Source organism: Panicum virgatum, chromosome 9N (assembly GCF_016808335.1).
Source record: "Panicum virgatum strain AP13 chromosome 9N, P.virgatum_v5, whole genome shotgun sequence".
NCBI lineage: Eukaryota > Viridiplantae > Streptophyta > Magnoliopsida > Poales > Poaceae > Panicum > Panicum virgatum.
The window spans coordinates 20,708,548-20,735,919 of NC_053153.1; the positions used below are offsets into that span (position 1 = coordinate 20,708,548).

General features: G+C 51.1%; 1 protein-coding gene and 1 long non-coding RNA gene across 2 annotated transcripts; one reads left to right on the forward strand and one right to left on the reverse strand.

Annotated features, from left to right (window-relative positions):
- Positions 1 to 708: 708 nt before the first annotated feature.
- On the forward strand, positions 709 to 2,455 carry LOC120688466. Its single transcript, XR_005681109.1, has 5 exons — positions 709 to 841; positions 947 to 988; positions 1,623 to 1,721; positions 1,852 to 1,917; positions 2,121 to 2,455. It is a non-coding gene; the product is annotated as an uncharacterized LOC120688466 (long non-coding RNA).
- Positions 2,456 to 20,167: 17,712 nt separating this feature from the next.
- LOC120688467 (monocopper oxidase-like protein SKU5) lies at positions 20,168 to 25,407 on the reverse strand. The gene is made up of 7 exons (XM_039970801.1): positions 25,136 to 25,407; positions 24,901 to 25,010; positions 24,531 to 24,801; positions 24,269 to 24,407; positions 21,080 to 21,824; positions 20,709 to 20,990; positions 20,168 to 20,592 (listed from the first exon to the last, which is right to left on the reverse strand). The coding sequence occupies exons 1-7, from the start codon at positions 25,262 to 25,264 to the stop codon at positions 20,472 to 20,474; spliced, it is 1,797 nt and encodes a 598-aa protein (XP_039826735.1). The 5' UTR covers positions 25,265 to 25,407; the 3' UTR covers positions 20,168 to 20,471.
- Positions 25,408 to 27,372: the final 1,965 nt, after the last annotated feature.

Here is a 27,372-nt window from a genome sequence, read left to right on the forward strand (position 1 = left end):
GAAAGTTCCATCAGCTCAACGGTGGCTGACAGGCTGAGGGCCTGAGGTGCTGGGTGTCCTAAAAAGAATGGGATATTTTCAGTGCATCGTGTGGTGATACCTAGAGACAATCTGGAAGTCTGAGGAGTTGTTTGGTTTTAGAAACTAAATTTTAGACTATGTCACATTCAAAAGAATCTTGATATTTATTAATATTAAATAAAATCTGATTACAAAACTAACTGCAGAATCCTAGGGCTAAATTGCGAGACGAATCTAATGAGGTATATTAATCCGTAATTAGTGGATGGTTACGGTAGCACCACTGTAGCAAATCATGGATTAATTAGGCTAATTAGATTCGTCTCGCAAATTAGCACCCTTCTGTCAAAAAGATTTTATAAATAAATTTTATTTGATATTTCTAAATGATAAGATTCTTTTTGATGTGACAGGGGCTAAGAAAAAAGCTGATGGAAACAAACAGGGCCTGAATGTGCTCGGGGTGCAGTAGTTACAGATCGTTGAAGTTCCAGCTAAATTTCCACGGAACAGTCATTGGTGTCAAGTTGCCGGTGAATATCTGCACCCGTTGCCCAAAAATCCACATCTGTGATAAACGGGTAGGGTACGGGTGTATCCATCTCAAACGGATAGGGGATGGATATACCCATTTGTGAGGAGGGTACAGGGAGGGTATTACTGTGGTTATCCATCCTTCTCCGTTACCCAAACGGGTAGGGTACAGGGAGTACTACGAAGGATCCCGGCCGCGGGCCGCCGCCACCGCCGCCGCAGCGGGGGACCTCCTGAAGCTTCTCCTGCGAGGCTGGCACCGTCGTCCGATCCTCAATCGCCACCGGTATAGACTCCTCATCATCTTTTTTTTTTGCTTCCATCTTTTTTCCCCATCCAGTTCCTGATTCAAATTTAGTGGATCTGCTTGCCGTGGATCCTGATTCTTCAGCAGGCGAGCAAGTTCAAGGAGCAGGCCGCCAAGCAGCAGCAGGTTAAGATCCCACACCCTAACACCCCAATTCTTCCTTGCAAATTTATAGTTCTTGGGTCGTGTGGATCTGCTTGCCGTGGGGGTTGCCGTGGCAATTAGATGGATAGGCCATCGCCCAGTCAGTATTATGTGCAGCACGTATGGTAGTTATAGAGCTTTGCCGTCAGTATTAGCTCCAGATTCTAGTGAAGTTTTCTGCTACTACCAGGTGCTATTAGCTCCAATGTTCTGAATCAGCATATGCACAAAGAAAATCTGCAAGGCTTTCTATTCTTAAACCTTATTGGCTAGTTGAGCAGATGATATTTATGTACTCCTACATCACTAGATGCACCATCAGGATACTCACAGAACTGTCTAGACAGAGCCTTTTTCTTTTACTGTCTTGAGAAGATTCAGAAATACTCTCCTTCGTATCCTCTTCCTCCAGCATCCTCATGGGATTGTTGGAAGCTCGGCCGAGCTGCGGCTGTGTAGTAGTTATTAATCTCTGAATATGTTAGATTATGAACTGGATGTGCAATGACTAATTAAATTTTGTATGCAGTAGCTGCGGCTGTGCAGTAGCTATTAATCTCTGAATATGTTAGATTATGAACTGGATGTGTAATGGCTAATTAAATTTTGTCTGCAGTAGCTAAATGGAACCTCATGAGATTGTTGGAAGCTCGGATGGCACAGAAGAGAGGGAAAACAACTCAATTAACTTATGCTCTGAAGGTGTCAGCCTCAAGTAAGGATTCTTTTTCATGCAGTTGCTTTTCTTATACTTTAAATGCAATCACTTCAATTTCAGTTCCTTGCGTGATCTTCCTGTCCACTGCTCTGAATATGGCTTTCTAACATTATTTTATTTCAAACAGTTGATCCTAGAGTTGAATCATTTGTACCAACTCCAAATGAAGAAGATCAAACTAATGATGATTAAGGTAGGCTTTCTTGTTTTCCCTGCTTGCAGTATTGCATGGCATCACTTGTTTTTTCTTATTTTGATGGCTCAATGATGGCTACGGTAAGTATTGTTTTACTGTTAAGACTAGTACACTTTTGTTATCTTTTGTAATTGTGAATTGATGGTTATGCTTACTGCAATCAACACTATTAAGTTCTAACTTCATCTGTTTTGTTGTAGGACTAGAACTAAGATGTTAGGAAATGACACTGCCATTCAGTTTCGACAGGCAAATGGCACCAGGGAGTGGCGATGGAAGTCGGCAGAGAAGGCAACTGCAATCAACACTTCAGTAGTCATATTGTATCCGGCAGCCATCGTCAAATAAAGGCGTTGATTAGCGCCTAAGCTCCTGGCGCATGATAACATTGTCAATTTTTTTAAATTTTTCATGTAACCCCAGCTGTAGAGATACAAATCGAGTATATTGTTATCGATCCACACGTAGTGCATGTCGAGAGTATTCTCTTTTAAATATTATTTATTATCTCATATTATTGTATCATAAGCATCAAGCAGCAATCGCTCTGCAGGCTCACTGCTTTAGCGCTGTACGTAACGGACCAGGCTTTATTGTTATTCATATCCTGTGTTATATGGCCTTGCCCATATCCATGATATATTTCCCCGTTATCCAATGGGTATGGACAAATTAAAGCGGGCATGTTATGTATAGGGTAGTGATTGGATAATTAACTTATGGGTACGGGGAGGGAAAGGTGCAGGTATGCCCGAAGCTTGCCCAACGTCAACGTGACATTGGTGTGCGGGCAGGAACCCGAATCTTGTAGCAACTAGCAAGACAAGCGGATGGAACACACCAATGGTGTGGAAGGGGCAAAAAGCCTCGCGGCATCGGATCACCGAACGCGCGTTTTGCTTGTTTTTTTTTGGTTGTTGTGTGAAGTGGGCTGTATCGTGGGCCCTGCAAATAGATTATGACGGGCTCCTTTTTGCTTGTTTGATTTTTGCTTAGTCCACGAAACTTGTGGGCTTAGGCCAAATTTAAAGTCTAGTGTCATTGCACAGTTACCAAGTATACTATGTCAGTTTGATATTAGAATATAATCATCTCTCTTAATGCATAATTTCATTGCACATTTTTATAAATAATATGGGACCGATAGAAGGCGAATTTCTATTTATCGCACGTGCTACCCGCATGCGAGCTGTCGCAGAACACGGCAACGCGCAACGCAGACCGAAGGCAGGTACAGGCGCACGGCCATGATGACGCTGCAGGGGCAGGCGCCTGGGCAAGTTGGCTGTTTGCCTGTACTTATTAGAATCGGCCAGTTCCACTTTCTTTCTTTTTTTCATTCGCTCATTCGTTCTTTTCACGATTGCTCGCAATGGCTCATTCGTTCTTTTTTTATTCTTTCTTTTCACATTTGTTTGTTCTTTATTTCTTTCTTTTCACATTTTTTTTCATTTGCTATTTTGTTGTTTTCGCATTTTGATAGATTTATTAAAATAATTTTATTATTTTTCCCAAGTGTATTATATTAAAATCTATATTTTTCCAATGCAGGCTAGCATTCAAACAGTAAGGCAGAAGTTGTTTCAAGCTTTCGTCGTCAATTTGTGAGTACATGATTATGTACTTCTTTCTATTTTATTTACTCTTTTTTATTCTTTTTTCTGCAGAATATTGCTTGGTACTTGAAATATTTCCAAAACAAATTTGAAATGTTCCGAAACACTCTGGAATGCTTCTAAACAAACTAAACGTTTTGGAACACTCTGAAAACTTTTGAAGTATTTCCAAGACAGATGTAAATATTTCAGAACACTTCGCAATGTTTTTCAACAAATTTGAATGTTTCGAAACAAAATGAAAGTTTCGGAACACTATGAAAACGGAACAATAGAAACAAAAGTCAGAATGTTACGAAACACTTTGAAATATTTCAAAACAAATGTAATCGGAATACTCTAGAGTGTTTCTAAACAAATCCGAATGTTTCGGAACAAACTAAAAGTTCCAAAACACTTTGAAATGTTTCCAAAACAAATGTAAATTTTATTCTGGAACAATCTGAAATGTTTCAAAACAAATATGAATATGTATACAAAAACACTATGAAATGTTTCGGAACAATTTTTCTGAACATTTCTGATAACTATCCAGAACATTGCGAATTGTTTTCAAACATTTTTTTTCACTTGACACTTTGTTTGGAATGTTTACAAACAAAGAAGAACAGAAAGCCCGTGAAATGAAAGCTCGTGAGAGAAAAGAACAAAAAATGTGAACAAGAAGAAGCGAATGAAAAAAAATTAACGTTTCCAGGCCAATAAGATTAATGGGCCGGCGTCCCCGTTCGTTCGCAGTTCGCTACGCCGACGCGCACGTCCGCGCGCGCGCCAGCTTGGCGCGCAACTCGGCCTCACGCCCGTTTCTTTCTGCGATAGAACCGGTTCAAATCGCAAAATGCAATGTATAGACACGCCCGATAGTAGTTGATGGATGTGTGTACTAGATGACACTCAAATCCTCCTAGTAGAGTTTCATTCTAGTTTCATAGTTATTGGTAACTGTGTGCATCAAGTTTCATCATCATAAAACTTTATTTATCATCTTTCTTTTTTAAACTGCATATCATATCATCAAATTTACCTATGTGGCATGTCATTTGATAAGACTGAAACTAATATGGTATTTACATTGAGAATGGCCTTAATCTAGGATCCTCTGCGGAAGAAAAGGTTAACATATACTGTTCGTTTCATCCTCCCGTATTTAAGCACGGTGAATACAATATTACAATTCGTGGTTACAGACTCAAACTTGGTGTCGTGTGAACGGCCGTGTAGGCAAGTACTCGTATCACCTATGGCTGAGGCGACTGCTGAATCTCTCCCACGCCCAGTCAGGAATTTCTTGATTTACCACTAGGGCTGTGTTTAGTTCCCTATTTTGGAGTGCCAAAATACACTGTAGCACACTATAGCACTTTCGTTTGTATTTGATAATTATTGTCCAATCTTTGACTAATTAGGCTCAAAATGTTCGTCTCGCAAATTAGAACCAAACTGTACAATTAGTTTTTGATTTTATCTATATTTAGTACTCCATACATGTACCGTAAATTTGATGTGATGAAGAATTTTTTTTTGAATTTTGGACTTTTGGGGCAACTAAACACAGCCTAGGAGAGACAACCCCAACATCGCAACATGGCCGTGTTTGATTTGGGTTGAAAATAATTTCGCCAATTTTTTTTGCACTTTTGACCACTAATTTAGAGTATTAAATAAAGTCTAATTACAAAATCACGTGTATAATCCTTGGTAATTCGCGAGACCAATCTAATGAGACCTTTGACCGCACGATTAGAGGATGGTTACTGTAGCATCACTGTCGCAAATAATAAATTAATTACCGTTATTAGATTCGTCTCGAAAAATTACACCCACCTGTGAAAAAAAATTCGTAAATAAATTTTATTTAGTACTCCATACATACATTCGTCATTTCGTGAAAAAAATTTCGTCATCTCAACCAAACACGGTCATGGAAACGACAGACGCGGGCCGGCACTGCGCCGCGGTACGGCGGCGGTGTACCACTACTACTCCTGGGCCTGGCGACTGCGAGCCCAGATAAGCGATGTGGTACCGTGACGTGAAAGTCGGGTCCGTCTGACCAGTCAAATTTGTATTTGCCGGCAGTCTGCAGGCACCGCCTGTGCAGATTGCTGCAGGCCTGCGTAGCAATCATCAGGAGCGACCGCCCGGCCCCGGCAGCAGAGTCAGACCGTAGAAAACTGTTGGGGACCCATCGCCCCGGCAAAGTTGCGAGCGAGGAAGCGGAGTGGAGTGGCGAAGCAAACTGCGAATGCGAAGTGGATGCACCCGAGGGCACCGGAGCGAAGGAAGGAGAGCGCGGGCAGTTCCCGTCCAAAGGGAAGCGAAGAGGCTGCCCGCCATGGCGAAGGGACGTACGACGAAGTGGCTCCGATAGCCCCTTCGATGGGACAGCAAAGACCTTGATCACTGAGGGGCGCGAAGAAGGGCAGGCCCACTGTCAAAAATTTGTACGGAGTGTCATGTGTAGCTATAATTCCACTACATTATGTCGATTGATATAACATTATCGAATTACCCTAGAAATATTCTCAAATGTTGGCAGTTAGGGGGTAGTTAAGGAATTTTAGCCAGGGGTAGGTGAACCATTGGGCTATAAATACCCCCATGTAACTATAGAGGAAGATGTAATTTAGAGCGATTACGCTGTCGTGTTGATTTTCGTGCTGTTGTGTTCATTACTTCTCTCTCGAGGCTTCGCCTTCGACAACCCGGGCTGTTGTGATCTCTTCGTCCCGGAGAGCATCTTACACCAACAGTTTTTGGCGCCCACCCGCGGTTCGTCCTTGACACGACCACAAGGCAGCGAAGAAGAAACCAAACCCCAGCGCTTCGGAGGCCAAAGCCTCGACCGAAGCCCCGCCTTTGACAGACAACGCCCTCGTTCCGACAAACAACGACAACAACGAAGACCACGGCGAAGACTTCGAGGTCGAAGACCTCGCTGACGGGGACTTCAAGGTCAAACTCCACGACCTCGGCATCTCCACCGAAGACATCCAAGTCATGAAGAGAATTGACGCACGCCTCTCCGAGCGTATCCGTCAAGCGCAACAAGCACAAGCCGGCACATCGAATGCGTTGGTGGCAACAAGAACGAAGGGAAAAGGACATGAGCTCACCGCTGAAGAGCTAGAGGAGCAACTCAACAAGTTAAAGGAAGAAGAATTTTGCTGCAAGGCAATGCGGCAGTCCATTCGAGATCGTCTGATAATGATGAAGCCCCTTCGCCAAGACCCCAAACCCGTGCAACAAGTGTCTCAGCCCCATAGGCTCCGCCAACAACCCATTCTCACTGAAGAAGAACAGTACTCGGACGAAGAGAAAGGCGAGTACGTGATACCACGTCAGCTTCGACCGCAACAAGGCCTCGCCACGCCTCTCTCCGCAGAGTTCGAAGAGCTCCCGTGGCCTCCACGCTTCAACCCCATTATTCTCCCGCAGTTCGATGGAGACTCCGACCCAAAGATTTCCTCCTCAAGTACGAAGCGGCCATCAAAGCATTCGGAGACGGCCCGGCATGCAAAGTTAAAGCATTTGTCCTCTCGCTTAAGGGTCTCGCTCAACATTGGTACTCCAACCTCCCAGGTGGCCACATCCACACATGGGACCAGCTCCGAAGAGAGGTCACCGCCGCCTTCAGAGCGCCGAAGCCTGAAGAAGTCAACTCATGTGACTTCCACAACTTGAAGTACGAAGGATCCACACTGCAATAGTATTTGCACCGTCTCGTCAGGCTTCGCGCAAGGGCACCAGATGTAGCGGAGAAGACCATCATCGATGCCGCAATCGCAGGCTTAAGTCTTGGCCCGTGCAGAGAGTACCTTGAGCGCCGCAGGCCGAAAGCGCTGAACAGGCTCTTTGAGATTTTGCAAGAATATTGCATCTCAGACAAAAGGAAAGCGTCGGAGAATCGAAGAGATGAATGAGAAGAGATCGTGCAATCGCGACCGGCCGAAGCCACATCAGGCTGAACAAGCGAAGACCCCGAAGGCCGTGAACACGGTCTCTAGTGACGAAGCCCGCGACTCCCGGCCTCAGAACAACAGAGGAGGGGGGAGCGACCGAAGCAACTCCAGTCAGGGTCAGAGGGAAAACTCCGGCCGAAGGCAAAAAGTACCCTACTGCTGCATTTATGGCAGAGACAAAGGTCATTGGACGAGTGAGTGCCCCCTCGTCAAGGAGAAGAAAAAGAATTAGTCCAAGCCGCAAACTCCGAACAACCGCCGAAGCCCGTCAACTATACCCACAACATCCAGCCGCGAGACCCGCCACCACAAATTCAGTGGCATCCTCCACAACAACCTCACTGGACTTTGGCATATCCCACCCTATCACCATCCTTCCATACCTTCCACTATAACCCCACACACACCCCACCAGCCCTTCCAGCCCCTTCGGCGCCCCAACTCTCGCAAATCCAAACCCCTTTGGCGCCACATCAAGGGTGGCACCCACAACCCCAGCCACAAGCTTCCACCTACCTCCCTCCACAGCCAAAGCTAGAACCTGGTACAATCCCAGAGAGAGCAAATGATCCGGTCGGAGGCACGGTGAACGTCATCAATGCCATCTCCGGCGGATCGAAACATTACCCACACAACGACCCCCTTGTTATTCATGCAAACATTGGCATAAATTTTGTACATTTCGCGGAAAACGACGTTGGTCGGATCCTCATCGACAACGGCAGCTCCGCAGACGTCCTCACTTGGCAATGCTTCATCAAGATGGGCTTCACAGAAAAAAACCTACACAAGTCTCAGTACCCACTTATCGGCTTCGGGGGGAAGCGAATCGAAGCCCTCGGTAAAATAGAGCTGAATGTGACCTTTGGAGAAGGCAACACTCAGCGAATAGAGCTCATAACCTTTGACGTGGTAGACATAGCCTACCCGTACAATGCCATCTTCGGCCGCAACAGCATCATAAAGTTCGCAGCCGTTATCAACCAAGCTTACCTCTGCATGAAAATCCCGACAGCCGGAGGAGTAATCACGATCCTCAGCAACCAAGAAGAAGCCAGAAGGCGCGAAGACAATGCGGCAAGTGCCATGAAAAATGTCCATGCAATCGAAGCTACAAGCAATGAAGAAGAACAAGAAAAAGCGAAGCCACCATGTTTTGAGCAGTCCCACAAAGAGGGAGTTTTGCCTGCTGAACACACAAAGAAGGTCCCCTTATGCGAAGATGTACCCGATCGCAAAGTAACAATTGGCAAAGGGCTTGAAAAAATAGAAGACGCCAGATTGATACAGTTCTTGCGAAACAATCAGGACGTCTTCGCATGGTCATCTTCGGACATGCGAGGAGTCAGCAGAGAAATCATGTAACATGAGCTATGGGTAGACCCGAAGGTCAAGCTGCGTAAACAGCGTCTTCGCACAATGTCCGAAGACCGCAAGAAAGCCGCACAAAGCAAAGTTCAAAAGTTACTTGATGCGGGTGTAATCCGCGAAGTGCAGTACCCAGAATGGTTGGCTAATGTAGTCATGGTCCCGAAGAAGAACGGAAATTGGAGAATGTGCATCGACTTCACCACGCTCAACAAGTTTTGCCCGAAGGACGAGTTTCTTTTGCCTCGCATCGACACCTTGGTAGATGCGGCGGTAAGGTCGGAGATGTTAAGCATGTTAGATTGCTTTATGAAGAAGTCAGATGAGGAGAAGACCGGTTTTACCACTTCCTTCGCCACTTACTGCTATGTAAGAATGCATGAGGGGCTTCGCAACGTAGGTTGCACATTCAATAGAACCATCGCAGCGGTACTTGACACCTAGCTGGACAGAAACATTTCCGCATACGTCGACGATGTCGTCGTGCGAAGCAAAAAATGCGAAGACCACGTTTCAGACCTTCGGGAAACCTTCACCAACCTTCGTAAGCACGGGCTCAAACTTAACCCAGAAAAGTGTGTCTTCGGCGTAAGGAGAGGAAAACTTTTAGGATGCATGATCACAGAGAGGGGCATCGAGGCAAATCAAGTAAAGATCGAAGCCATCAGAAGAATGCAACCACCTTCGACTAAGAAGGGAGTACAAAAGTTGACAGGCCGATTGGCTTCACTGAACAGATTCATTTCGCGGTCCACGAAAAAATCACTCCCTTTCTTCAAGGTGCTGAAGGGCACAGAAAATTTTCATTGGGGTACCGAGCAAGACAAAGCCTTTAGAGACCTGAAGAAATACTTGGAAAACCTCGCCGTAATGAAAAGCCCTTCGCCTGGAGCAGAGCACATGTTATACATTGCAACTTCAAGCTCTGCGGTGAGCGCGACACTAGTCGAAGAGAGAATGGTCGAAGGCACCTTGAAACAGTTACCAATCTACTTCGTATCCGAAGCCCTTAGCGGATCGAAGTTACTGTTCTCTGAAATGAAAAAGATGGCCTATGTAGTAGTAATGGCAGCCAGAAAGCTTTGACATTATTTTCAAAGTTTCAAGATCAAGGTCCCGACATCCTTTCCCCTTCGGGACATGTTTGAAAACAGGGAAGCCTCAGGAAGAATTGGAAAATGGGCAACGCAGCTGGCATCGCACACCATTGATTTTGTCCCACGAAGTGCAATTAAGTCCCAGGTCCTAGCAGACTTCATCGCTGACTGGACACCATCAGCACCTTCGCAGAACACTTCGTGCAATCTAGAATCTAGAATGTGATGGAGCCTACTGCAAAAACGGCTCTGGCGCTTCGGCAATCCTCACAGCAACTTCGGGAATTCAACTCAAGTATGCAGCAAGACTGGATTTTCCCAGGATGCACAAACAATGTCGCTGAATATGAAGGCTTGCTTCCAGGCCTTCGCAAGGCACGAGCACTTGGAGCAAGGAGGCTGTCTATCAAGTCTGACTCCGAGCTCATCACCAACCACATTGGCAAATCATATAGAGCACTCAAACCAGAACTAGCGAAATATCTGGCAGCAGTCCGCAGTATGGAAAAATATTTTCTGGATTTCAGTGTGCGAAGTTTCCTTAGACTACAGAACAAATAGGCAGATGTCTTGGCGAAGGCCGCAGCAGAAAACGATCCTTTGCCTCCGGATGTGTTTTTTTAAACACTCAGGAGTGGCGCAGTAAATTATGCCGAAGAGCCAGCATAATTTGTCAATGCAATCTCGAGCGAAGACTGTAGGTCAACGATAATGGCTTACCTTCGGGGACACTTTGTCCCGGAGGATGAGAAAGAGAAAAAAAGACTTGCCCTTCGAGCACAAAGCTACTCAATTGTCAAGGACACGTTGTATCGAGGGGGCGTTTGTGCACCTCTGTTAAAGTGCATCTCGCGAGTTGAAGGCAGGAAGTTATTGCAAGAAATACACACAGGAATGTGCTCTTCGCACATCGGAATGAGGGCTCTGGTAGGAAAGGCTTTCTGCGAAGGGTTTTATTGGCCTTCGGCCGTGGCGGACGCCCATGAAATCGTACGCACGTGCCTAAATTGTCAGAAGCACGCCCATTACAGCAAGTTCCCACCAGAAGAAGTCCACCTCGTACCTCCGGTCTGGCCCCTCGCACGGTGGGGCATCGACATTGTGGGTCCCCTCTCAACAGCTCCAGGAAACTTCAAGTATGCAGCAATCGCAGTAGAATACTTTTCAAAGTGGATCGAAGCCAAGGCGCTTCGCGATATCACGACCGCTACCTTGCAGAAATTTTTCTGGCAAAACATCGTATGCCGCTTCGGCGTACCCAAAGAAGTCACAGTAGACAATGACAAACAGTTTGACTGTACCACATTCAGAGAGTTCTGTCAACAATTGGGAACCAAGTTATGCTTCGCCTCAGTGTACCATCCGCAGTCAAATGGGGCAGTCGAAAGAGCAAACAACATCATCTTCTCCGGAATCAAGAAAAACATCACAAAACAGCCCAAGGGCAAGTGGGTTGATGAGCTACCAAAAGTAATCTGGTCTCATAACACAACGGAGTCAAGGGCAACAAAATTCACTCCCTTCAAGCTCCTCTATGGTGAAGAGGCAATGACACCATAAGAACTTCGCCATGGATCCTATATAACCGAATCACCTGACAAGGACATCAAGCCAACAATCGACACTATCGAAGCCATCAAAACACAAGTGGCAATCAACCTCGGCAGGTACTAGGAGGAAACCCGAAGGTGGCGCAACAAGAAGGTGAGGCCTCGGGAAATCAAAGAGGGTGACTTCATACTTCGTCGCATCCTGAAGAGCAAGCAACAAGGAAAAATGCACAATAAATGGGAAGGACCTTTCCTGGTCGCTTCGATGGCAAAACCCGAAGCCTGCAGGCTTCATACACTAGAAGGAGTCAAAGAGCCATACTCCGAGAACAAAGACATGCTCCAGCGCTACTATGTTTAGTTTCCCTTGAATTTTTTGTAATAAATTGTAATCTCATTCAGCATTAGCTTAAACAATGTATTTAAGGGCCCACCCGTACTCTTTTCCTCACAGGGGAAGCCTTCGCGCAATCGCTGTTGTCGGTGCCCTGACCCGGCGGTCTGGACCCAACCAGTGATGATGTTGTGTGTTCCTCGTCCCAGATGTTGATGCAAGAGGCAATACAGTAACACACGGGTTTATCCTGGTTCCGGCCGTGGGGCCGTACGTCCAACAAAGGGGTGTGCGAGGGCACTGTACTATCATGCACCGGGGGTGCCTGCAGTAGGGGGTACATGCGAGGCGTGAGAGGGAGGGAAGCTCCCAAGTCTCTGCTAGAGAAGGAGTTGATTGAGGCGAGTGCCAATATCGGGGTTCATAGGAGCGTGTGTGCTCTGCTAGTAGCGTGAAGCGTTGTGTTCTACCGAATGGGCCGACCCCCCTAAGGGAACGCCCGCCTCCTCCTTTTATAGACACAAGGAGGGATGGTGTACATGCACAGGGGGTCATGAAAGTCGTCGTCTTTTCCTCGAATCGCGGGGGTGCAGTGGTCAAGCACTGTGGGAAGTATACTGTGGGGTATGACGCCGGGCGTGGCTGTTGTCCTGGGCATCGTCCTTGGTCTTGTGGAGATCACACCGGCGTCCTGGCGGCTCCAGCGGGCGGCGTGGCGGCGTTCCGAAGGTCCTACAAGCCAGGGTCTTGTCCTAGTCAAGGCTGGAGTCGCTTTCGAGAGTTGTGCCCATGCCGTTCGGGGGTTCCGCGGAAGGGAAAGTACGAAAGAGGCACGGGGAGTTGGCAGCATAGTAGCTGGAGCAGTGCCGAGCACGTCTTGCACTGCGTCGCAGGTTCCCACTGTGTTGTCACAGTGTCCGGAATGGTAGAGCAGTGACCGGAGTTGGCGGACAAGACTCCGGTCACAGCCACTGTGGGGGACGGCGGCCTGGAACCGTCAGACCTAGGCGCTATGGAGAAGTGGTTGGCATTAATGCCTACCCACGGCGGGCGGGTGAGTGGAAGGACCGTTTGTACTTTCTGTCGAGGGGTGGCTTTGCCCGGCGTCAGAAGAGCACGCCTCAGCCACTCGCACTTAATACGGGTCGGTGAGGGAGCTTCCAGCGGAAGGCTTGTGCCCGCGCCCGCGTCCGCGTGACACATGGCGGCTCCGGACCCCTCCCGACCAGCTAGCTGAGCCGAGAGCTCACGGGGTTCGGATAGGCACGTGGAGGTCCCGGACCCATCTGCGGGGATCCGGGTTCGTTGCCATAGGTGTTGAGCATTTCCACCTCTGGGACTCGTGATGACACCGGACCCGTACCCGAGCGGGAAGCGGGTACGGGACCGTTGGTCCGGTGAGATGGAGTCGGACCCCAGGGGTCCGGCTGCTCAGCTCCTTAGGGCGTAGATGATCTGCTTTCTCAAGGACAGGCTCGCTACTCTCGAGCGAGGCGGAGGGGCGGGGCGCGGTTGAGGGCTTCGGCGGGGAGCCCTCGAGCGAGGCGGAGGCGCGGGGCGCGGTCGAGGGCTTCGGCGGGGAGCTCTCGAGCGAGGCGGAGATCACCCCGTGGGTCCGAGGGGGTGCGGATGGACTGCACTGCGTACGTGGGCCGCGTGCTGGGTTTCTTTGAGTCCTTTCCTTTCTTCCAGATTAGAAGGAGGTTGCAGGCCTTCGTGGGCCCGGTTGCCCAGCATGCGTTCATTTTTAGGGCGATTTTAGTCCCCTGATTAGGGTTCCCCTAATCATGGTACCCGACAGTAGCCCCCGAGCCTTTGGTCGAGTCAGGGGATTCGGGCAAAGGGTACTTCAGCGATTTTACCCCATGATGTGATCGATCAATCGGTCATTGCGTTCCCGCCAGGCGCATCCAGATGCTGTTCTAGAGGACGTGACAACTCGCCGGTCGGGGTAGTGCGCCTGCGGAAAGAGTACTCCGAGGCGCACGCGCGCCTTCTTGTCTTGTTTTGGTGACGAGACGCTTCAGCGCGCTGAGCCGGCCAGAGCCATGATGGCGCCTGCTGCTCTGCAGCTGGTGCTATTGCCACGCTGTCCCGCGCTCAAGGTCTCAGCCCTGCTCTCCCTGGTCGCCTTACGATGCGCTGTTCGAGGGCAGTCGGCCAGCGCCGATGCTGGGCTGCTCAGCGCCCAGGGGCTCGGCTTTGTGTTGCTTTGTCACGTCTCGGCACGGTAACCGAGGGCATCTTTTGCTCGTGGGGCGTCGCACCGTCACGGGCGGTCCAAGCCTTCCCCTTGCAACAGGCTTAAAGCTTGGCGCCCGATGCGGCTATAAATAGGGATTGTGGGACTCCCTTTCCTCTCCAACTTTCCTGCTCTTACTTCTAGCATCGCCTAAGTCTAGTCATGTTTCCCTTTGCCTTTCACGGTTGCCCAGCATGCGTTCGTTTTTAGGGCGATTTTAGTCCTCTGATTAGGGTGCCCCTAATCATGGTACCCGACAGCTGTGATTGTCGACGGTGTGAGGTTTTTAACGAGGTGGAAACCCTATGTAACCCCTTGTGAAATATAAACAAGGTCCCCAGGAAGAACTAGCATATGAGAAGGCACCGAAGCATCTATCCCCCTTCGTCACAGCGAAGGGGGGAGTCATCGGTACGTTGCACGTGATTAACACTTCGAGAAATAAGCCCGGGGCTCGTGCAGTTGACCGGCCCGCAGCACCCTTGGGTCTCAGTTCTTATTTTTTCCCAGTTGGAAAAGACCGTTAATGCACAGCGCCGAAGGCATAGAAAGAGACTCTGCACCAAAGCGCCAAGGGCAAGAATAGTCCTATTGAGCGAAAGCCGAAGACCAAGGGCTTGCCTAAACGCACCAAAGAGCCGAAGCCCCCCCTAAAGAGAAAAGTCCTTCCGCGCAGAGCCCGAAGGCATGGAAAGTCCTATCGTGCGAAAGCCGAAGGCCCCGGGCTTGCCTAAACGTGCTAAAGAGTCGAAGGCCCCATGAAGAGAAAAGTCCCTCTGCGCCAAAGCGCCGAGGGCATGGAAAGTCCTATCGCATAGAAGCCGAAGGCTAGGGCCACCTAAGCGAGCAAAAGTGCCGAAGGTCCCCCTAACAAAAGCCCTTTGAAATATGTTCCCAAGGCACTTACAATTTAATCAACAAATATAGTGCGCCTCACTCCTCCAAGAATGCAAAACGGGGGGTGGCGCTTCGCGAACAAATATGTTGCGTGCTTGCAGTCATGAGTCACCCCAAGAAGCAAATAGGGATGGCGATTCGCAAACTAATTTAAGGTTTCGCCAATTTAATGTCCCTCCAATAATGCAAAAGGGGGGTGGCGCTTCGCAAACAAAATAAAGTGCGTCCTCGAAGGGACAAACGAGCCGTGTCGGCCTAAAAAGAACACAAAGGTGGCATCGCAAAATCGAAGACCCATTTTTCCTTATAACAAAAGTCACCCTCGAAGAACACGAAACGGGGGTGGCACTTCGCAGTTAAAATACAATGCGTCCTCAGAAGACCGAAATATTCCATCAATTAGGGTGGCGCTTCGAAATCAGAAATTACACACAGGGGTCTCGACCAATATTACACAATGGTTTATCTTTACATCGCAACATGAAAATTACATAGGGCCTTCGCCCATTCACTCCGACATTACAACAGATTCTTCCTCTTCGAATATAATGCGGTCCAACTCGTCAATGACTTCGTGGATCGCGATGTCTAATATCTCTTCGGCCAGACTTCGGAGATATGCTTCGAATCTTGGCCCTGCAATAAATGATGGCTCCCATCAGTCTCCTTGAACGAAGGCACCCTCTTCTTTGTACATGAAGCAATAGTCCCCGTGGAATTCCTCCACGGCCTCCGCCTTCGGCTCAAGCAACCCAGTAGGTGGTGAATACGGAACATCATTGTTCAACGTACGTTTGACTTCGGGACAAATAAAACGATCGCGAAGGATCTCATGATGCTTCTCCGCGTCACGCGTAAAGTTATAAAAAAACACTTCGACTGTGTTGCGCCGATTATAAGCACGTTCTTTCATCAGCCAAAATTCAGCGAAGGTCAGCCAAAGCCTGTTCGCATTGTACTTGTGCCACATGGCGCCAGAAATGACAAAGTTCCCACGTCTCATTCGCAAGGGTAATATACCTTCGGCGATCCGCGCAGGTTCCGACGCAGGGTCCTGCGCAGTCACCGAAGGCATTAATCAAAAGTTATGATTACATTCCACAAAAATTACATCTCCCAAAAATCTCACACCTCTCCAATGTCTTCGTTTGGACCAGCGCCGGCCTCGGCCTCGGCGTCTTCATTGTCGGTTGGGGACCTTCGCCTGAGGTTCAACACTTCGGCGGCCCACCCCGTTGCCTTCTCTTGTAGCCAAATAAAACGAATATCAACACCGAGTGGGAAGAGCCGAAGGCAACAACGAATGAATAGCGGACCACCTGAGCCTTCATGTGTTCACCTTCATGCGCGACCATCTCTCGCAGCTTCTCTTGAAAGAATGTCGCCATGACATTCTTAGCGATATTGTGGGGGAGAGCTGCCAGCACCTCCGGCTTCAACTCGTCAGTGGATGGCCACTGCACGTCGGGGTCACGAAGTGTGAGAAGTTTCATTTTAGACATAGCGGCTTCGCCACCAGCCGGGGCTTCGAGCAGAGAGCAGACCGTGGCTATGAGCGAGCGAGCCGCGACGCCGGCGTTCAGCTCATCGAAGAACTGGCTGCCGCAATCAGTCATGGCCACATAGCATCTTAGCCAACGGAAGAGCTCGGTGAGCTCCACAGAATTCGTGTCTTCGCCAGCCAGCAGCGGGGCATCGATGCCGAAGTGCTCCAGAAGACTGTGCACATCGCTCTGAAGGGGAACGGTCTCGTTCGAAACAGCTTGCCGGAAGGCCTTAACCACCTCTTCGGCTGTTTTGGCGACGTCTTCGGTAGCTTTCGCCCGATCATGCGCCTCATCAAGTTGCTTCATAGAGATTTCCGCCCTAATACACAAAGAGGCCAGTGACGCTTCGAGATCTTTCTTCTCCTTTTGTAAGACGGAGACCATCTCCTCGAGCTCCGCAACCCATGAGGAGGCCCCAACCTCGACCTCCAGCTGCCTTCGGGCGCAGCGGGCAGCCACAAAGGACTTCAAAGCAAGGTCCTCCGCACACTGCAGGGCATTGGCTGCCCCGGTGTTCATCAGTCTCTTCTCCATCAGTGGGAAGAAGAAGGACCCCCTGCCTCTGCCAGGAACTCGCGTTCCCGGTCGCGGCTCTCGAAGCGGAGGCTGCCGACAACTTGACCCCCAATGAGTTTAGCTCCCGAGGTGCCAAGGGCCTCAGCCACCTCGCGGGGATCAGCTCGAGGTAGAGACTGCAGCCTTCTTTGGAGCGTCACCCGAAGGCTTGCCTTCGCCGTCGTTGCCAGATGCCGAAGACTACTCAGTATCTTCCCGGACATTGGCCTCGGCGGCAGTGCCTGTAAGGGGCGCCTCAGGAGTCGTCGTGGGCGGTCGCGACTCAACTTGGATGGGGGAGGCATTGTGCCCCTCGTCCTCGTCGCTCTCTTCAGCCATCGCGCTGTACTCCAGTGCGGGCACGCGTCTCACGGCGGTGGGAGCCGCAGCAATCGGAGCAGGAACAGTCGGCGAGGGATGAGGAGGAGGCTCTTCGCGATGCTCCTCTTCCTCCATGTCGTCTTCAGAGTCGCCCTTTGACTGGAGCGTTTCCGAGCCAAAGATCGAATCCAGAAGCTTCGGACGCTTCGGCGCACTCGTGCCGGAGGCTTTTCCTCGCCTTTTCTTCTTTTCAAGGGCGCTAGTGGCGCCCGCACCACAAGCAGCTTTCTGCTGCTTCTTTTCTTTGGCCTCCGCCAGCACCGCCTCGGCTTCACGGCGGGGAGGATTAATTCCGAAGAAGCTAAACACTCGGTTCCTCCTATTGCCACCGAGCTTCTCCATCAACTGCTTGTACTCAACATTGCCCACAGGGCCAACGGCTTCATCAGCGGCAGCCTCGATAGCCTTCGGATCAATGTCTGGAAGAAAATTCGAAGACAACAGATCAATTTTTTAAAAAAACTACCATCGCAACGGAGGCCAAAGCACTCTGTAAAGTCAGGCATCGGAATGCCTTCGATCCATTTCTCTTTGGCCGCCCAGGAGCTGACAGCCCACCCCTCTCGGATGGCAAAGCACTAACACGCCGAGAACTCTTCGACGAGATCTCAGGTGCCGAAGCTCTTCACCACAACCTGCAACAATGCCACGAAAGCTTTAGCCTCTGCGGTGTCCGGTGGTGCAACCACCGGGGTCTTCGGAAGAAGAGGAATCTTCTCAACCCAAAGGAGACTGGAGTTCGTCTCCGGGTCCAGGCGAATCTTGTGATAGAACCAGAAGTTGGTCCATTCCACAGGCCACTTGTTCTGGTATGCCTGAATGGGGCTCGGCGTTGTTTGCCAAAAGGGAAGGTGTAGCTGCCGTACTGGGGCTCCGCGTCGATGCTGTTGCCGTCTTTTTTGTTCACGACGATGGTCTTCGGCTGGTAATGGATGCGGAAGACATGCGCAAATGCTTCGGCAGTGGGCACAACCCTGCATATCTTCGCAAGCCACATGAACAGGTTCAGCCTGACGAAGGAGGTGGGCGTCATCTGGTGGAGGTAGACTGTGAACAGTCGGAAGATGTCCACGACCACCGGATCCAACGGGAAGCGAAGGCCCGCGGTGAAGAAATCACGGAACACAACCACTTCGTCCGGCTCGGGCTGTGCTGAGCCTTGGTCGGGGGGCAGAGCCCGCACCTGGCCGCGGTCAACTAAATCGGGAAGGATCATCCCTTCGAGGACTTCGGGGGTCACATGGCTGTAACCCAGGGCTCGAGTGGGAAGCGGCTTCTCAGTCGAGCAAGGTGCCATCTCTTCAAGCGAAGCCGTCACGAAGAAACAACAACAAAGGCTGGAAATCGAAGGGAAATGCAGAACTGAGAGCAAGGAGCGAATGCAAGTATAGCTCGCGCGAGAGTTGGGGCTCGCTCTCACCCCCACCCCCGCCCTTTTATAACTGGGTGTGTACGTCGGCGAACGCACAAGGGCGTGCGAAGTTATAGCATTGCCCTCACCCCCAACGGTTGAAAAACAACGAAAAGCACACCAGCAACGGTCAGATTCAGGGGCATTTTCGTCTTCGCACAAAACGGCGACGCATCGGCTTCAAAAAAAAATTCTCACAAGCAGGACCTCGATATTCTTCTCAAATTGCAGGAACCCAAAAGCTCGTAGGCGAATATTCGAGGGGTGGCGCTTAATGGGCGTGGCTTCGCTCGCGCATCAGTCGAGGCCACTGCCGCTCCAAGGAACAGCCGTGGCCTCGAGGGGTTACTGTTGGGACGCCACCTTCGCCCGCCGCCGAAGGCACCTTCGCCCGCCGCCGAAGGCAGTTTACTGCGAGCGAGGAAGCGGAGCGGAATGGCGAAGCAAACTGCGAAGGCGAAGAGGACGCACCTGAGGGCCCCGGAGCAAAGGGAGGAGAGCGCAGGCAGTTCCCGTCCGAAGGGAAGCGAAGAGGCTGCCCGCCATGGCGAAGAGACGTACGGCGAAGTGGCTCCGATAGCCCCTTCGATGGGGCAGCGAAGACCTTGGTCACGGAGGGGCGTGAAGAAGGGCAGGCCCACTGTCAGAAATTTGTACGGAGTGTCATGTCCAGCTATAATTCCACTACATTGTGTCGATTTATGTAACATTACGGAATTAATCTAGGAAGATTCCTAGGCAGTTAGGGGGTAGTTAAGGAATTTTAGCCGCGGGGTAGGTGAACTATTGGGCTATAAATACCCCCTGTAATTGTAGATGGAGATGGAATTCAGAGCGATTACGCTGTCACGTTGATTTTTGTGCTATTGTGTTCACTACTTCTCTCTCGAGGCTTCGCTTTCGACAACCCGGACTGTTGTGATCTCTTTGTCACGAAGAGCATCTTACACCAACAAAAACAGCACGGTAAAATTTGCCTGCTTGGACCCCAGATGCAGGGCGGTCAGCAGTGCGTGTGCTGCCCTGATCCGATCCGTAATTTGTTGGCAGCGTCAATTGTCAAAGATGCCGTACGAAATGGCTGCTGTCTAAATTGTGCGGGTTTGCTGCTTTGCTTGCTGTCTGCTTTGTTGCAAGACCAATGATACTAGTGTCGTTTTTACAGTGGCTATTGTCTGAACTTTCTGTATCCTGGTGGCCCTGATCCTGCTATCACTGAGTAGAAACAGATGCCCGGTTTTCAGATGAAAAGAAGAGAGATAAGCGGGAGCTAGACGCACAACTGAATTACGAGATGCTACCAGATTTTTTTTATCCTGGTCAACAGACAAACGAATGAACAAATCATAGCGAAACAATGCGACCCTTCCTAACAGGACCCAAATCGAGGAAAAGCTGAACCACGGGCGATCAATCGGGCCCAGCCCAGCACTGGGCAACCCGAGCAAATTCTTTTTTCTTTTTCTTTTTGAAAATTAACAACACGAGCAAATTCTCTTTATCGACAGGGAAAATAATGGCACGGCCTAGACCTCTGATCCTAGACAAACCTACATAATACACGGAGCCACCTCGCCGCAGAAGTAACGCGCTACGGTGCGAGCACGACGGACCCGGCCAGGAGCAGCGCCGCCGACACCAGCCGGCGCGCCACGGACGGCGAGCGCGGCGCCGCGGCAGACACCCCCATCCTGTGATGCGGAGTTTGCTCCCTGAAACAGATCGGAACGGAGGAACACACGCGGAGAGCATCAGCAAACACGAGCAAGGTGCGGGGGGGAGTTGACCAGAATAAGAATCTGGTGATCTGCCGCGGGGGGTGGCATACTTCTGGTACTTGTGGAGCTGGCCGCAGAAGAGGGCGTTGCCGGGGATGGCCATCTCCGTCTTGTTGCCGGCGTCCTCCGGGTTGACGACCCTGACGTAGACCTCCTGCCCCAGGTACCACGAGTCCAGGTTCTCGGACCGCACGTTCCAGACGCCGGCGTTGTCCAGCGACACCAGCACCGCCGCCCACGCGCCCGGGTACACCTGGATCGTGCTCCGCGCCACGCCGTCGCCCTTGTTGTAGGTGCCCCGGCTGTCCTCCGTCCACTCGCCGTAGTCCATCCTGCACGCGACGACGACGAACACGGACCGGGGCTTTAGTATCTCTACCATCCAAGATCAGCAAGAACACATCGTCGATCGATTGGTTACCCGACGACAAAGAAGGCGTATCCGTCCATGTGGTAGCTCTGCATCCTGGTGTCGTTGTTCTGGAAGATGAGCTCCATGAACCCGCGGTAGGTGCCGTTGATGACGGACCGCGCGAGCCGGGGCGCGCCGCCTCGCGCCGGCGGCCGCTCCGGGAAGTCGAGCGTGTACACGCCCTCCACCCCGAACGCGTCCGCCAGCCGCAGCGGCGTCTCCGGCGGCGCGAAGGAGAGCCCGTTCAGCGCCGCGCGCCGCCGCCCGCCGCTCCGCGCCGGCGCCGCCGCCGTGCCCCGCAGCAGGTACGCCTGCGTCACGTTGATGGACGAGTACCGGAACGAGCCCTGCGGGTTGGGCCGCGCCGCGCCGGCGCTGAGGTTCCACCGGACGGACCGCGCCTGGTTCATGGAGAAGCTCCGGTCGTCCCGGTCCTGGGGCGGGTCCGGCAGCGGGCCGGCGGCGGGGCCCCGGGAGTTGGAGTAGCGGAGCACGGCGACGCCGGTGACGCGGCGCCAGAGGGACTCGTTCACCTGCCGGGCGCTGGCCACGACGTAGTAGTCGGAGCTGGCGTTCTGGTCCGTGGCGACGAGGAAGGAGTAGGACTGGCCGACGTGGACGTCCAGGTTGGTGTAGTTCTGCTGCGTGGTGTAGGAGCCCTCCGTCTCCACCAGCAGCATGTTGTGGCCCTGGATCCGGAAGTTGAGGCTCGTCGACGTGCCCACGTTGTGCACCCGGATGCGGTACGTCCTGCCTGCGCCATCAACCGGTCATTGTAAGTGGTTTTTGTAGCACTACTGAATTGTGCTTGTCAGGCAACTCGATACGATCTCGGTCGACAACTCGTCTTGTAAAGATGGTTGGCAATTTGTAGTCCCAGCGTTGCTGCTTCTTGAGAAACAGGTCAGTCCAGAGACGGCAATGTTTCAGATGCGAATTTGTGCAGAAGCAAGCACAGGAAAACGCCTTCCTCTCAGTACAAGAGTCTGTAATCTGGGACAGGTATCCTGACACAGAGAGTAAACTGTACCCACACATATACATAGGCTGTGTTTACATGCGAAAAGTTTGTGAAAAATAAAGTAGAAAAACACTGTAGTACTTTTCGTTTGTATGTGATAAATATTGTCCTACCATAGTCTAACTATACTCAAAAGATTCATCTCGCAACGTACATCCAAACTGTGCAATAAGTTATTTTGTTTACCCACATTTTGTATTTCATGCATGCGTCATTTGCTATATTTAATGTTTCGATGTGATTTTGATGTGACGGAAAGTTTGAAAACTTCGGAAGAACTAAACACAGCCATAAGAGAAATGCAGATATGTCAGTAAACAGTCACTTCGGATCTCCTCTTCTTCAGGCCGTGTTTAGTTCCGTTGCAAATTTTTTTTGCAAAGGAATCTTACTAATTTGAAGTACTAAATGAAGTCTATTTATAAAACTTTTTGCACAGATGGATTGTAAATCGCGAGACGAATCTAATGATGTTAATTAATCCATGATTAATCAATAATTAGATTCATCTTGCGATTTACAGCTCATCCATGCAAAAAAAATTGTAAATAGACTTCATTTAGTACTCCATGCATGTGTCCAAATATTCGATGTGATGCTTTTTTTTTGCATTTACAGGATTTACGGGTTCGGATCTAAAGAGAGCCTCAGTGTGTTGTGTACCTTTCAGTTTCCCATTGTCAGCTTTGGCCCTGTTTAAATCTTTAACCGTAAACTCTGTAAACGTAAAAAAAAACGTCATATCGAATATTTTGACACATGCATAGAGTACTAAATGAAGTCTATTTACAAAACTTTTTGCATGGATGGGTTGTAAATCGCGAGACGAATCTAATGAGCCTACTTAATCCATGATTTGCAATAGTGATGCTACAGTCCCATCCGCTAATTATGGATTAATCATGGATTAATTAGCATCATTAGATTCGTCTCGCGATTTACAACCCATCTGTGTAAAAAGTTTTGTAAATAGACTTCATTTAGTACTTCAAATTAGTAAGATTTCGTCCCAAAAATTTTTTGTGTTCTATCTAAACACATCCTTTATCAACTGGAAGCTATATTGCATGATAACATATATTGCATGATAACAGAACTATACCGACTGGCATCGATGCATGAATGATGAATGAATCTAACGGCCTCTTACTTTTTTACGGACTAAGGCCCTGTTTAGATCTTTACCCGTAAATTCTGTAAATGCAAAAACAACGTCACATCGAATGTTTTGACACATGCATTGAGTACTAAATGAAGTCTATTTATAAAACTTTTTGCATAGATAGGCTGTAAATCGCGAGACGAATCTAATGAGCCTACTTAATTTATGATTTGCAACAGTGATGCTATAGTAATCATCCGCTAATTATTTATTAATCATAGATTAATTAGCATCATTAGATTCGTCTCGCGATTTACAACCCATCTGTGCAAAAAGTTTTATAAATAGACTTCAATTAGTACTTCAAATTAACATGATTCCAACACAAAATTTTTTTGCGTTCTATCTAAACACAGCCTTACTCTACTCTACAGTAAGTGCAATACTGATATGATGGAAGTGTATAGTGATGTTCACCCAAAATTTTTTGCATCCTTTGAACACATGCATGAAATATTAAATATAGTTAAAAAACAAATCTAATTGCACAATTTGGATGTTCACGACGAGACGAATTTTTTGAACCTAATTAGTTCATGATTAGCCATAAGTGCTACAGTAACCCATATATGCTAATGATGCGATCAAATGCCTTAAAAAGATTCATCTCGCGGTTTCCATGTGAGTTCTGAAATTAGTTTTTTAATTAGTGTCCGAAAATCTCTCACGACATCTAATCAAATATTCGATGTGACACCTAAAATTTTTGATTTCCCCAACTAAACACACCCAGAGAACTAACAAAATCAGAGTACCGCACCACCAGACGACTGAAGTCGGCAAGAAAACTCTGAAGTTGACACGTGTTAACACTCTACAGACTAAGGTGAATGACCGCCCCTAACTATGAAATAGGGTGTCAAGATTCTTGTCCTAAGAGAAAAACAATGCTCGCTCTGCACAAAAGCGACGCCACCTGCTCCTCCACTAGCCATCCCGTCAGCCTTACGGATTAATGCAGAGCTAGTAGTACTAAGTACAGTGCTAACACGAGGGGTCTGATCAATTTTAGTACCCGGATGCACATTGAAGGTCTCGTACTCGATGCCGGCCGGCACAAGGCTGTCGTTGTACCGGTACGGGCCCTTGCCGTTTATTAGCACGCCGTCCGGCATCCCCAGGTCCTTCCCTTTGTCCAGCATCTTCCTCAGATCCTACATTACACAGTGTGACAGCTCACTTGCAAAACATCTGAGCCACAGCCGTCAAACGATAACGGTGGAATGGAATCGAGGATGATTCTTGAGCTCGTTGTCACTGTAAGAGTGATTTATTACCGTGTGGTTCTTGTTGTACCAGTCGCCGATGAGGATGGTGATGTCGCCGTCGGGGCGGCCGAAGGGCACGGCGATGACGTCGCGGTTGTTGACGACGATGCCGCCGTAGCCGCCGGCGGCGCGCTGCAGGCTGGTGGAGGGGAAGTAGAAGAAGCTGCCGATCTGGTCCTTGACCTGGAACTCGTAGGTCCAGTTCCAGCCGGACGGGATGGGGCAGTTGGTGCCCAGCACCCCGTCCTGCCAGCAGTTCTTCCGGTGCTGGATCCCGTTCCTGCAAGCGTTCCGAAATCGCAACTCGTTATGATGCTCGCTCGAGCGCGGCGAACGTGGTGGCATTCGAAGCCAAGAGCGTGTGCGTGTGCGTGCTCACCAGGTGATGAGAAGCGGCTCGTCGAGGTCGTTGAGCACGTTGACGACGACGTTCCAGTTGGTGGTGATGTTCACGACGGGGCCCGGGAACTTGCCGTTGATGCCTATCACCTACCGGCAGCCCGGCTCGTCAGCACCCAGTTAACATGCTCCGATTACTTGTAAGAAATGTGCAAGGAAAGTCTCGGGACGGCCGGCGCGGCGCAGGTGGCGCCGGACCGGCCGAGAACGCTTGCCTGCTGCTTGACGCCGAGCGGCGCCGCGGTGACGTAGGAGACGTCCCAGTCGAAGAAGGCGTAGGGGTCGGTGGCCAGCGCCGGCCGCAGCGCCAGCAGGGCCGCCGCCAGCGCGAGAAGCCGCCGCATCGCCAGGCTCTTGGCTCTCGCCCTGGGAATGGCCGAGTGGGAGACGAGAGGGCGAGGACGACGGGGGGATAAGAAAGTGGCGGGGAAAGCGAGGCGAGATGCCAAGCGGATTCACTTGCAGCTGGGGCAGACCGGCAGTGGTGCACCGCGGCGAGTCTGAGTCGGTCAGTGGGCAGCGGCCTGGTACTGGTAGCCCTGGGCAAAAAAAACCGAGAACCGAGGACCGAACCGAAAAAACCGAGAACCGGAGCCGAACCGAACCGAAACCGAGAATTTCGGTTCTTCTTCGGTTCCTGATTCTCAGGAACCGAAATACTCGGCTCGGTTCGGTTCCTGGGCTCGGTTAACCGAAGAACCGGCCTCATCCACATTCAGCCCATCAATTCTATCTGGCCCAAGGCCCAACAAGCAAACAAAACCCTAATCCCCAACCCCAGCCCAGTCCCGCACGGCCGCACCCCTCACTGGCCTCCTGCCTCCCGACCCACGCCTCGTCGCCCCGTCCGCCCTCCGCCCCTCCGCCCGCCCCGCAGCCGCCGCCCGCCCCGCAGCCGCCGCCCGGTGCCCGGGGCCGCTAGCCCCCGCCCTCGCCGCCGCGCGGCCGCCGTTGCCCCCCGGCAGCGCCCTCCTCCCCTCCCTGGCGCGCGCCACCGCTCCATCTTCCACCTCTACCGCTACCGGAGGTGTGGCCATGCGGGGGCAGCGGCGCGGCCGCCGGGGCGAGCGGGAGATGGGCGGATGGCGGCGCGGCTCTTCCTCCCTCCCGTCGCGCGGCGCCCCCGGCTCCTTTCCTCCCTCCCGGCGCGCCCCGCCCCCATCTCCCTCCCTCCCTCAGTCCCTCCCGGTGCGGCGGCGCCACGCCCGGCCGGCGGCCGCCATCTCCCTCCTCCCTCCCTCCCGGTGCGGCGGCGCCACGCCCGGCCGCCATCTCCATCCGTTCCTCCCGGCGGCCACGATCTGCGTGAGGGCGCGGATCGACGACGACCTCCACCGGCGAGTGCGTGCGGCGGCTGATTTTTTTTTCATTTTTCCTTCTTTTTCCTTTGCCCCGGTAAATCTCGGTTCTTTCGGTCAAAACCGAAACCGAACCAAAGGAACCGAAACCGAAATTCGTCGGTTCCTACATCTAAAAAGAACCGATCGGTTTCAGTTTTTTAAGAACCGAACTTTCAAAAGAACCGAGGAATCGAACCGATCGGTTCGGTTAAAACCGAACGCCCAGCCCTGGGTACTGGTGGTGGTGGGGGTGGGCAGAGCAATGGATGGGCCACAGAGTCACAGAGAACAATCGATGGGTCACAGAGACTCACAGGGTGGCAGGCAGAGCAGCATTGGGATCGGGGACCGGACTGGCGTGGCGTGGCGTCGGACGGATCCTCCTCCCGCGCGGGCGTGGGCGCCGTTCTGCGCGGCGTGGTGCGAGGGGAGACTTGTAGCCGTTGCGAGTGGCGACTTGCGACTTGCGACTTGCGAGGGTTTTGCCTGGCCGGGCGTCGGGGATTAGGTCACCACCCGTTGAGATTTGCTGGCGGTTTTGGCGGCGTGATTCCGTTACCATTTTCCGGATGGATTGGATAAGATGAGCAGGGCACTAGGGCAGCGAACCCTCTTTTATTTGCTCGCAAGTTGAGGGGAAGTGACAGGGAGCGCGTTACGACGGAATGCAAACCGCAACGTGCAGTCTGACACGGGCAACATGGGTGCGAGTGCAGATCAATACTTGCAGCGTACTATTACTCACAGCAGTGGTAGAAAACACACGGGCTGGAATGTGCACGTCGCAGTACGCCCCATCCATCTTAAATCGCAACTGCAAGTATTGATACATCGAGGTCGAGGACTCCAGCACGGCGGAGGCGAGCCGCGCCGCGAGCGAGCCCATGCTGCTCGGCTGCCGGTCGCACATGCGCCCAACTGACGGCCCGGCGGCCGGTGAACGGCGCGCCCACCGGCGCCGCCCGTCCGAGGCGCCAGCGAACGGCCATCAGCCGATCGAGGATGGAGCGCACGGCCCGCCCCGCGCGCCGGTCGGTTCGGGCTCGGTCCACGCTGCGCATGGAGCGCCCGCGCCGCGCGCGCACGGCCTGGGCCACGGGGGATGGGGGGCC

Coding starts and splice junctions, on each gene's coding strand:
- LOC120688467 (XM_039970801.1), bottom strand. CDS start 25,264: ATGCGGCGGCTTCTCGCGCTGGCGGCGGCCCTGCTGGCGCTGCGGCCG. Junction 24,408..24,530: donor GGTACAACAAGAACCACACG/GTAATAAATCAC, acceptor TGTGTAATGTAG/GATCTGAGGAAGATGCTGGA. Junction 21,825..24,268: donor GACCTTCAATGTGCATCCGG/GTACTAAAATTG, acceptor TTGATGGCGCAG/GCAGGACGTACCGCATCCGG.